General features: G+C 59.3%; 3 protein-coding genes across 3 annotated transcripts; 1 reads left to right on the top strand and 2 right to left on the bottom strand.

Annotated features, from left to right (window-relative positions):
• Positions 1-45: 45 nt before the first annotated feature.
• Positions 46-1,444, bottom strand: LOC127752144 (ATP-dependent DNA helicase Q5-like; the record flags this gene model as incomplete). The annotated part of the gene is made up of 5 exons (XM_052276802.1): positions 1,211-1,444; positions 843-967; positions 588-752; positions 330-506; positions 46-238 (listed from the first exon to the last, which is right to left on the bottom strand). Coding segments are annotated over exons 1-5 (784 nt in total), but the record flags the coding sequence as incomplete, so codon positions are not given.
• Positions 1,445-1,876: 432 nt separating this feature from the next.
• LOC113208906 (uncharacterized) lies at positions 1,877-5,975 on the top strand. Its single transcript, XM_026426157.2, has 6 exons — positions 1,877-2,080; positions 3,651-3,787; positions 3,861-4,043; positions 4,123-4,288; positions 4,375-4,923; positions 5,072-5,975. Exons 1-6 carry the CDS (start codon positions 2,065-2,067, stop codon positions 5,254-5,256), a joined length of 1,236 nt encoding a protein of 411 aa, XP_026281942.1. The 5' UTR covers positions 1,877-2,064; the 3' UTR covers positions 5,257-5,975.
• LOC113208823 (leukocyte elastase inhibitor) lies at positions 5,859-9,282 on the bottom strand. The gene is made up of 8 exons (XM_026426027.2): positions 9,023-9,282; positions 7,758-8,008; positions 7,487-7,672; positions 7,172-7,385; positions 6,863-7,077; positions 6,591-6,776; positions 6,370-6,505; positions 5,859-6,287 (listed from the first exon to the last, which is right to left on the bottom strand). Exons 1-8 carry the CDS (start codon positions 9,051-9,053, stop codon positions 6,139-6,141), a joined length of 1,368 nt encoding a protein of 455 aa, XP_026281812.2. The 5' UTR covers positions 9,054-9,282; the 3' UTR covers positions 5,859-6,138.
• Between the last annotated feature and the right edge of the window lie 1,070 nt (positions 9,283-10,352).

The raw sequence follows: 10,352 nt of genomic DNA, 5'->3' as shown, positions 1-10,352 counted from the left end.
TAATAGTTGTATTTTTATTAAAGAAGACATGGAGATGACAGCGACAGGTACATACTGCTTTTTTATCTGTTTGTCCTATCTTTAATGTATCTTTTATGAATTCTGAAAGATGACTATAAGGATCTCTCATGTTGTCTTGAAACACAACATCATAGAAAAGGTTTCTTCTGAAACAGGGAGTTTTGAAGGTTGCAACCGGCTTCTTTAAGCTCAATTGCTTCTCAATATCCTTTGCAACCTAACAAACGAGGATGATACAGGTTCTTAGTAAGCTTAAAAGTCTTTACCATGACATAAGAATCACTAGATAAAAATACAAAGTCACTCACAACTTTACTTGCTGTTGCAGTTAAGGCTATCCAAGGAATGTCGAGATATGCTTGTCTCAACCTCCCAAGTTTTAAGAAGTCAGGGCGGAAGTCATGTCCCCATTGACTGACACAGTGAGCCTCATCAACAACTATGTATGAGACCTTCTTTTGCCTATGAAGCTCTTCAAGTAGGGACTAAGAGTCACAACAATTTATTATGAGAATAAAACCAGAGTATTGTTGATGATTTTTTAAATATACTATGAATGTACTAACCTGAAAGTTATCAGTGCTTGCTTGTTCGGGTGTTATGTACAACAACCGTGTGTGTGGGCGCATACAACGTAAATCCTGAACAACAGCCTTTCGTTCTGAGCTTGACATTTTAGAGTTAATGGAATTAGCAACAATACGAAGCTTTGCCAGGTGATCAATTTGATCCTAAGGTAAATACAAAAAAAAAATGGAAGGAAGATTAGACAAATCAAAAACCCAAAATAGACCAACATTTACCCAAACTGCATTGCTTACTTTCATAAGAGCCAGAAGTGGTGAAAATACCAATGCAACTTTATCACTGTGTAAAACAGCAGGGAGCTGAAAACATAAGGACTTGCCAGACCCTGTAGGCATTGAAACAAATACATCTCCTTTCCCTGTAACAAAACCAATCAAAGAAGTGAGCAATAAATACATTGATCTAGTACAAAGCCCACATAATGATAGAACAAATCAGTGAAAAAATTGGCATAAACGTCAAGTTATAACACAAATGGAAAAACCACACTGTTTAAAATCAAAATCTAATTTGAAATTGAGATGACATTTAAGTATTATGTTTTTAATCTGTTTTCAAAATAATAGTAAGCATAGGTTAGAGATAGACAACATCAAATTACTTTTCACAATTTCACGGATAGCCTGTTCTTGAAGTTTGCTCTTAAATTGATTGTGACCAAAGTGTTCCTTCAGCTGCGATAAGAGATGGTCATCCTCATTTGAGGATTTCTTCTCTGCCGACATTTTGAGGAAAATTACTGCACTGTTGTGGAATTACTGCTTCAACGCCATCATGGCCCCCCAACCCAACAGCAACAGTGGCAACAGCGCATTTGTCAGTATTTTCAGCAACTGACCCTGCGAATACACGTCGCGATACATCCTGCAAATAATGATCATAAGATAAGGTGGAATTCAATGGAATTCAAGTGATAGCGTTTCTTCACATGTAATGTCACCGCACGGCAAAGGAGGTATTTAGGTGGCAATGGGGTAGGGAGGCCGGGGCTTCATTAGCTTCATCTACCACAAGGACAAAGAGAAGGGCGGGTTCGGGTTCATTTCCAAAATTAGCACCGGTGTCCCTCCAAAATCCTGTCTGAATCATCCCAGGAAAAGAGTAGTACATTTGATTATTGCTTACATGGTCTCCAGCAGCGCCAGCACTGGGCAGGGCAGGGCAGCGGTGGCCCTGCTCCCACTCGGGCTGGGCAGAGGGGCGGAGGACCAGGGGGAAGTACCTGGAGTGGGGGTAGTGGGCGCGGCGTGGCGTGTGGTACCGTCTCGCGTCCCATCCCGTCCCACACAGGCGTGCTAGAGGCACACGGGCGAGCACCGCGGCGAGAAGGAGCGCGCAGAGAGGCGTCCATGGAGTGAGCCTCGTCGTTGTAGGAGCCAGGGAGCAGGAAAGCGGGGCGCAGCACGGCACCCCCGTCCCAACCAGCGCCCAAGTCTTGAGCCGCCCGCCTCTACCATGGACCTCCTTACCGGTAAGTCAGCGAGCCAAATGCTCTCCGCGACCGCCGCGCCGACGGTGGCACTGGTGGTGGCACGGTGGCCGTCGCTTGACCAGGTGCGTGGGGTTGATCAACCCCACATCATGACGAGGGATGTCCCCGTGTGTCTCACTGTGGGGTGCGTCGTCACTCCCACGCTGACATCGCCTCAGCCTTGCGTCTACGAGGGAAGGCTTTACCTTCGGTCAAAATGTCAGCAGATCACCGGCAATAAGGCATGGTACTTTACGCAGGATCGTGTGAAAACTTTAAAGTGCAGAGTTTCTTCAACGACCGACCCTGGCTGTAAAGCGGTCGAGGGGACGGGGGGAGGCGAGGAGGAGGAGGGGGTAGTTGTTGGGCATCGCGCAAGTGCGAGTGCGATGCATATCATTTGGCGGGTCAGGTCAGGGGCGGCAGGCAGTCGCCCCGCTCCTCCGCCGTGCTCCGCAACGCCGCGCCGCGCCCCTCCGTGTGTCGCATCGCTTGAGGTTGAGGATGTCGTGATGAAACAGCGACGCCGTCTCCGGCCCGGGCCAGGCTGGGCTGGGCTGGGCTGGCTGCGCCGGGCTGGGTTGGGCTGGGTTGGGCCTCGGAGCAATATACCCAAGACAAGAAACGCGAGGCAGAGCGGAGATGGTCCCTGCGCACGCAGGAGGCAACGGGCTCCACGACGAGGTACTACACAACGCTCTCCAGATTTTTGTGGGGCCGCGGCGTAAGGAAAGAGTTGGGTAGCTTGGCGTCGTCCTCCCCCCTGCCCTGGCCGCGAGCGCCGCGGGCCGCGGGCCCAACAAACGGACGGTGCTGTTCGACGAGGAGGGCCGCCGGGGCCGCCGTCATAGACAATGCGCCACACCGCGCCACGCCCCGGGCTGGACCGACCGGTTTCAAAGTAATTGCGTCACTGTGAGCCCCTCGCCGCTCAGGAGGCTCCTCTCCGTGCTGCGCACGCGCCACGCTCGCGCACGGAGTCTGACGGAGTGGCACCCAGGGCGGCTCGGCCCCACCGGTGGCACGCAGCCGCACGCAGCCGCACGCAGCCCACCCAGCCCGTCCAGGGGATCCCCTCCGCCACGCATCGCCGCCCCGCGGGGCTTTGGGCGCGGAATGCGCGTATCCCTCCAGCCGGTCCAGCGGAGGTGACGCCGCCGGGGCCGGCTGGCCACGATTGGTCAATTAATGTGTTACCCCCCCCCCCCTTGATCGCGAGGCGCCGCGGCCCCACGGCCGCCCCCCGCGGGCCGCCAGCCAGGTCTTGTGTGCAGATCCTCAAACAATCGGCTCGCACAGAAGGGCTGCTGTCATGACACAAGGTTGCGCTGCGCAAACCGTGAGCTGGGGTAGGGTGGGGTAAGGTGTAATACACCTGAGGGTGGGGCGGGGCGGGGTCGACCCGCCCGCCAGGCGTGAAGGAGCGGGTGAGCATCGCGCCCAAAGCGCCGCTGATGCAGAGAAAGCAAAGGCGTCGAGATGAGTTTTGTCTGACTGCCATTCCGACAGCAGTGTGTTGTGTCGCTTACGTTGACGTTTCACCCGCCGCGGCCCTCGGCCATGTCTGCAGGGCTGCTGCTACTGCCGCTACTGCTACTCGGCTGGCCCGGGCCGGGCCTCACCGCCGACAACGAAGGCCCCGAGCTGAGCGCCGCCGTCGCCCTCGTCACCAACAGCAGCAACGGCATGGTCCCGGTGCTCTTCAAGGCAAGTGTCACCCGGCGAATGGGGCCGAGACCTCCCCGTCGACGATGTCAAAGTCAACGCGTTGGTTGTGCAGGAGCTGTCCGTGCCGCTGGAGAACCTCGTGGTCGCACCCTTCGGCGTCGCCGTCAACCTCGGCATGGTGTTGGAGGGCGCACGCGGCCCAGCGGCGGCCGAGATCCGCGCCGCACTTGGCGTCAACGAGACGCAGGCGGAGACGCTGCGCACCGGCTTCAGGGCGGTGCTCGCGCGCTTCCAGGTGAGCTATGGCGACTTGTTCTTCCTCACCTAGGGAAGTGACTGCGGATAAACTCAGCCCCCTAAAATCAACCCTCTAGGCCACTGCAGACCACGAGGACGTGTCGGGTGCATTCACCGAGGCCACATTGCACAGCTCGCGACGGCTGCCTGAGGCGTACCGAGCTCTGCTGGAGGACTACTACCTCGCCTCGCTCTCCAACGAGTTGGAGACATCCGAGGGCATCAACGACCTCGCGCAGAACGGTAGGCAACGCCGTCGTCATGGCCGCAGGCCACGGGTATGACGCCACCCGCAGCGCACCCCCACTCCCGGCATTCACTCTCCACAGAGACCCTGGTGCTGTCGCTGTCCTCGGACACGGGAGTCATGTCGCACTGGCGGGACTTCCATCTGCTGCCCGTGTACGTGCTACTGTCGCACCAGGCCGCCGCGCCGTTCACCCGCGGCCCCAAGGACGTCCTCACGGTGCCCATGGTGCCCCTGGTGGGCGTGTTCCGCTTCGGTAAGGTGGCCGCCAAGGAGGGCCAGAACGCGGCCAGCTTCGTCGTGGAGGTGCCGCTCGAGGCCCGCGGCACCAGCCTCGTCCTGGTGCTGCCCCTGACGGCGGCCGTTCCGGTGGCCGAGGCTGTGGCGGGGCTGTCCCCGCACGTGCCTCTGCTCCTGTCCAAGCTCGAGCCCACCGAGATGGAGGTGCTGCTCCCTCAGTTGGCCGCCGTGTCGCAGGGTAAGGACCTGCGGCCCGCCCTGCGCGCCATGGGCATCAAGACCGTCCTGGACCAGAGCATGCAGCAGCACGTGGGCAGCGTCACCCAGGACGCTTTCGTCTCCACGTCCTTCGTCGCCATCAACTCCGTCAGCTCGGTGGGCGCTCGTCTGGGTGAGTACCTCATAAATATTGTTGCGGTTTTTCGTCTGCCCGGGTGGCGCGGCGCCTTGCTACTCACGTGCTCGCCCGGCTCAAGTCTCCGGAGCTGAATGAGTTGCCTGCCTCTAAGGCGCGCCCCGCGGGGCTGTGCGTGTTGCAGCCGAGCGCAGCCGCCGCCGCCGCCGGGACACCACCACAACAACGCCTGCTCCGCCGACGCCGCGCCTCGTCCTGAACCGCCCCTTTGCCTTCTACGTGGTGCACGACGCCGAGCTCATCCTGCTGGCGGGGATCGTTAACTCCCCTGCGCAGGTCCCGGGCAACAACGTGGTGACCCCGCGGTAGGGCCGCAAGGACGACGCGAACCGATGACTCGGGAGTCTGTACATAATAGTTTCTGAAACTCCCGTCGCGGCTGAGGATTCGAGCAATATTCTCAAAGCGAACTCGTTTTAATCACTCTTTGCGACTGTGACTTGATGAACATGTTCAGAAGATGGTGTGTTTACAATGTTTTGCTCGGAGAATGGATGTGCTCCCGACGAGCAGGCGTGAGAGAGGTAGGTCGAGTTGCCGGCGCTCACGCGCGTGCGACCGAGAGAGACACGAGAGCTGTGACGTGCGAGCTCCAGGTCGGACGGTGGCGCTCACGGGTCTCACGCTCACGCGTCATCGGCATCACCAGCCCGGCTCCAACCGCAGCTGCTTGTGCTTCTTGCCCGCGAATAACAGGTTCTCGTCCAGCCTTACCTGCGGAGGGGAAATCACCATCCATAGATAATTTCCGAAGCGTCGCCGTACAAGCAGTGACCTTGCAGACGGACACGTGCAAAGTTTCATTTATTTATTTTTTGGTATACGTGTGTTGCATTTTGTCATGGGAAAAATCCTTGGAGAAGGGCATGAAAAAGTGCTGGAACGAACGCTCACCAAATCCATCAACATCCTTTCGCCTTGTTCTTCATACATCTCTTAATTTATTTCATAGAATCGTATCACAATTTGTAGGTTCGCTTTATCGCCACACGCATGTAATGTAAAAATAAAGCCGTCATGTAGTGGAAGACGGGCATTCCAAACTTACCCTAAACGTCCACTAAGGGAGTGACACTCGCGCGTCGGTGGCGCGGGTCACACATCACAGAGTTCACCAAATGGCTGTCTTTCTAAAGTACGGATCATTATTTTAATTAAATTAATACCTAAAACTAATCCGGCTCGGTCTGTTTAAAAGTCTGTGATAGGCTCAGTGACGCGTCCCACGAACAGGGGCACCTTGCTGGTGCGGTCCACGATGATGGCGAGGAACGGGTGGTCCGCCTTGAACTTCATGTCATCCGAGAACGGCAAGAGGCTGAGGGTGTTGACCAGCACGGCTGCACAAGAAATTGGCGATTAACTTAAGGTAACCGAGACGACAAGTCGACGAGCATTGCAAATATTTTACTGCGTCGGTACCTGAAGCCGCGGACGCTGTGGCGCCCTCCTCATCCACCTTCATCTCGGCTTTGTGCAGCACGTCGGACACGGACAGGGGGTTGTCTGAGGCGCCTCTCAGCTTCGCGTCGCGGCCGAACAGGGCTGACATTCCCAACTGTCGCAAAACTCGGGCGTTAAATACATATTTTTTTGAAATCGTGTGTAATTCTTGTTTGACCACATTGGGCGGTGATACTCACGTGCTTGAGGACGGGGGTGAGGTCGGCGTTGGTGCCGATGTGGAAGCGGGGGATGGAGACAATGGCCCTCCGGGCCGGGGTGTCGGCCAACATGTCGAGGATGTGGCGGGAGTCCAGTCCCTGGAGGACGGCGTTCAGGCCGTTGCGCTCATAGGGCAACACCAGCAGCATGGAAAAGTGATCACCCTGCAGGTAGAGGGTCAACAAATCAGGGTTAGATTTCTCTTCCGGGACGAGTCTTTTCAATATGCCGGATGGCCCTGAAGACTAACGTCGAAGGGAAGCTCCAGCCACTGCGCCTTCAGGTCGGACAGCTCGCCCAGGCGGAAGTCGGCCACCTGCTGCATCAAGAAGGTGGTCACGTTGCGGCTCGCGTTGACCGAGAACACGTCCTGCTTGGACTTGCCGACGTCGAACTTGCGCAGCCACACGCCGCGGAAGTACATGGCGGAGGCGAGCACCAGGCTCGTCCTTGGCGACAGCGACCCTGTAACAGAGGGCGATGGCGATGCAGCAGACCCCTCCCCTCGAGAACTGGAGCCGGTCGCGCGCACCGCGACCGTTACCCGAGCGGTGCTCACTTTTGTTGACGAGGGCGGGGATGCGGCCGTGAGTCGCGTCCGAGGCCCAGCTGTTGATGGCGGCCACGGCCGCGTCCGGCTGCTTGAAGTCCACGGACGTGACGTTCATGTGGTAGTCGGCCTGCGCCGTCCTCTGGAAGCCGTCCTTGAGCTTCCACTCTGTGCTGAGGAACATGTTGTTGCCGTTCTCCAGGACGGACTTGGCTTTGCTTTTCTGCGGAACACGACGGCGGTGAACTCAACTGGTCAGTCTCAACGAGGTCGACGCAAACGCGTTGACGGGTAACGAGTACGGGTGGTGCTTCCTGGCCTCACCGTGATGGCGTTCTGCAGCAGGCTGGGCACCCCACGTCGCGAGGACTCCTTGTCGAGATGGAGGCCAGCTTCGAGCTGTGCGGCCGCGGGGCCGAGAGGGTCGGCGGCCTGCTGCAGCAGCGACAGCATGTGGGCGACACCGAGCGGCGAGACGACGGCGTTGCCTTCAGAGCTCCGCAGCACACCCTAGGACCAATGTCACACGAGTCAGTCACGGCTGGCGTTGGTCTGACGGCGAGCTCGTCCTGGAGCGCTGTGCCAATGTACCCACCTTGGCGACGTCCAGGGAGAACCGCGTGGCGGCCTGTGCGACCTGCGCCGGACTTGCGAGCGGGGCCGGTGCATTGCTCGGGCTGGGCTCGTAGTAGCTCGCGCCCCCGTAGTACGGCTGCACGGGGCGCGCGCCGGGCTTGGGCGCCTTGGCCGCCCCCGACGCGATCTGGGCGTAGGTCGGGTACGGCTGGGCCGCCTGGCCCTGCGCCCCGCAGGCCGCCAGCAGCGTCAGCAGCGCCACCACCAGCCCTGCAACGAGTCGAGCTCTTTAGTGGAGTCATGTCGCTCGGGTGCATGTGCGACCCTATGAGATCTCCCCAGAACATCCTAAAGAGCGTCTTCGGCGTCCTCAGCCCCCTCGTCGGGGAGCAGGCGGTCGTGCAAATGAGGATGACGAATAACTCTATCGCTACGCGGAAATTTTCTCGGCGTCATCTTCGGCTGAGTCGGCCGACTGATAAAAACAAAACCGCCGCCGCCGAAGCGCCTCGCTGTCCCACTTACCACTTCGGCCTCGTCTATTCGGGGTCAGCAGGCGCTCACAAAAATACACGTATTGGGAAGTCCCGCAGCGGTTTAGGCGTCGCACAGCTGCGGAGTCGTTCCAGGCAGCCACGGCGCCGCCACCACAACAGCCGCGCGTCGACACCGTCAGCACCAACCGTAGCACGGCGGGGGGCGCGGGGCGCGTGCGGCGTAAGGCGCAGGGTAGGCCTCACGAGCACGCCGGTGCGTGCAACGCGGCTGGGTTGCCTACCCACCAGGCGCTCCGGGGAAAAACCACGCGTCAATGCGGCGCGGGGGAACGGGATCGTCTGGGAGAAACGGCCGCGGTCGGCGGGGAGAACGGGGCGGGAGCGAGGTCTACGCCGTGCTCCGCGGCCCGCGCGACACACACGACAAAACTTCGATGGCACGGAGAAAAACCTCAAGCCGTCAACAACAACAAAGCGCGAGACACGCCGGGCGCGACGGACGCGGCCCAACGCCTTCGCTATGCTACCGCGACCTCCGATACCCTTCTGCTGCACGTCATACAATGAATCTAGAGTCCTCCGGGAATACGTATTTCTTGTTCGACCGAATGTGTGTGTCCCCGCAGGGAAATTCACGCACAGCGACCGCCCAGACTGAAGCTGAGCCCTCCAAGCCCGTCGCAGTTGTTCCGCACGCGCCGTGATCCTCCGCGGGGTCAGCAGCCTCGCAGGTCAGCAGATCGCAGCCTGGGGACACCCATGTCCCTCAGACGTCACCAGCACCCACCTGAGAACGCGACGGGCACCAGGGCCGTCATCTTGTGGCTCGCCTCGCGCTGTGTCGGCCGCGGAGCTGCGCTGTGCTTGTCGTCGTCCTTCCCTTCCGGTCCGCGGCTTTGCTCCGGGCTCGGGCTGCTCTGGGCAGGGCTGCTCAGGACGCTTCGATTACTCGCACGGCGTCCAAACACCAACTCGCTCGTGGCAACATGCCGGCAGAGCGCTGACTGCGGGGCTGGCTGACTGCACGTCTGACCGGCCTGCTGCCTGCCTGCCCGCCCGCCCGCCTGCCCGCCCAGCCCATCGAGCCTCACAACAGCAAACACCGAGGCAAAGACGGAGCCGCAGCGAAGCACCGGCGGAAGAAGAATCGCAAAGTCTTTCGAGCTGGGTGGGAGGGGCAGCGCGGAGGTCGTCGGCGGCGGCCGCGCGCTCTGCCGGTGAGCTCCGCGGAGCTGCCGGTGGTCCGCGAGCTGCGGCGGGGGCGGGCTCCCAACCGGCCCAGCGGCCGCAGGGGGACCCCCGAGAACCCGGCTCCCGGAGGTGTCTGTCCGTGCGGGGGCGGGCAGTCGTCCCGCACCCCTGATGTAGCGTAGTGCCCCCCGGTGCCCTCTGCTCTTGTCCAGCGGGGACCAGCGCGCCGCTGACACGTCGAAAGTGTTGTGTTGCAGCGGCCTCAGGCAACCGGGCATTGGGCTGTCCAGTGAGAGTGAGAGGGACCGAGAGATGCTGCCCAGCCGGCCCAGCCAGTGAGAGTAAGAGAGACCGTGGTGATGGTCGGGTTTCCCCGGACGCACCCCTTCCCTGCCCCTCCCTGCCCCATCCGTGTCTTCCCCGCCCTGCCCGCAGCAGTATTCTCTGCCGTTCTGCCCCCGCGCCCGGCTCGGAGCGCAAACATGTTTCGCGGAGGCCAGGTGGCACCGCGTGACCGGACTATGTCTGCTACGTCAGAGCAGAAGAGTCGCCGGAGCCTCGCCTTGTCTCGCGGAGTGGCGTGGCGCCGCGTAGCGTGAGAGGCTCTCAGCCGCGCCGCGGGCAGCCGCCGCGCCTCACCCCACACCGCGCGGGAGAGCGTTGGGCTGCCTACCGCGCCGGGCTCCATCGTCACAGCGCATCATCACGTGAGTCCCGACGGTGCGGTGGTCACAATGTGGTCACAGGTTGGAGGGAAATGACGACTTGGGTTTAGTAAGTAGGTAATCATTTTTATTAATATCATTTTTGTAAACAGAAAAGGAATCATGCTTTCACATGATAAATATGTACAACTTTTTATAACAGAGGGAAACAATTGGTAGGGCAGAAGACATATCCTGTCAGAAATTTACAGAACCACTTGA

The sequence above is a fragment of the Frankliniella occidentalis genome, unplaced genomic scaffold, assembly GCF_000697945.3.
Source record: "Frankliniella occidentalis isolate FOCC.00 unplaced genomic scaffold, Focc_3.1 Scaffold4469, whole genome shotgun sequence".
In the NCBI taxonomy this organism is placed as follows: Eukaryota; Metazoa; Arthropoda; class Insecta; order Thysanoptera; family Thripidae; genus Frankliniella; species Frankliniella occidentalis.
This window is presented reverse-complemented; position numbering and strand designations above follow the sequence as displayed.

Coding starts and splice junctions, on each gene's coding strand:
- LOC113208906 (XM_026426157.2), top strand. Junction 3,788..3,860: donor TGGTCCCGGTGCTCTTCAAG/GCAAGTGTCACC, acceptor TTGGTTGTGCAG/GAGCTGTCCGTGCCGCTGGA. Junction 4,044..4,122: donor CGGTGCTCGCGCGCTTCCAG/GTGAGCTATGGC, acceptor TCAACCCTCTAG/GCCACTGCAGACCACGAGGA.
- LOC113208823 (XM_026426027.2), bottom strand. CDS start 9,053: ATGACGGCCCTGGTGCCCGTCGCGTTCTCAG. Junction 7,673..7,757: donor TCTCCCTGGACGTCGCCAAG/GTGGGTACATTG, acceptor CATTGGTCCTAG/GGTGTGCTGCGGAGCTCTGA. Junction 6,288..6,369: donor CACAGCGTCCGCGGCTTCAG/GTACCGACGCAG, acceptor TTTCTTGTGCAG/CCGTGCTGGTCAACACCCTC.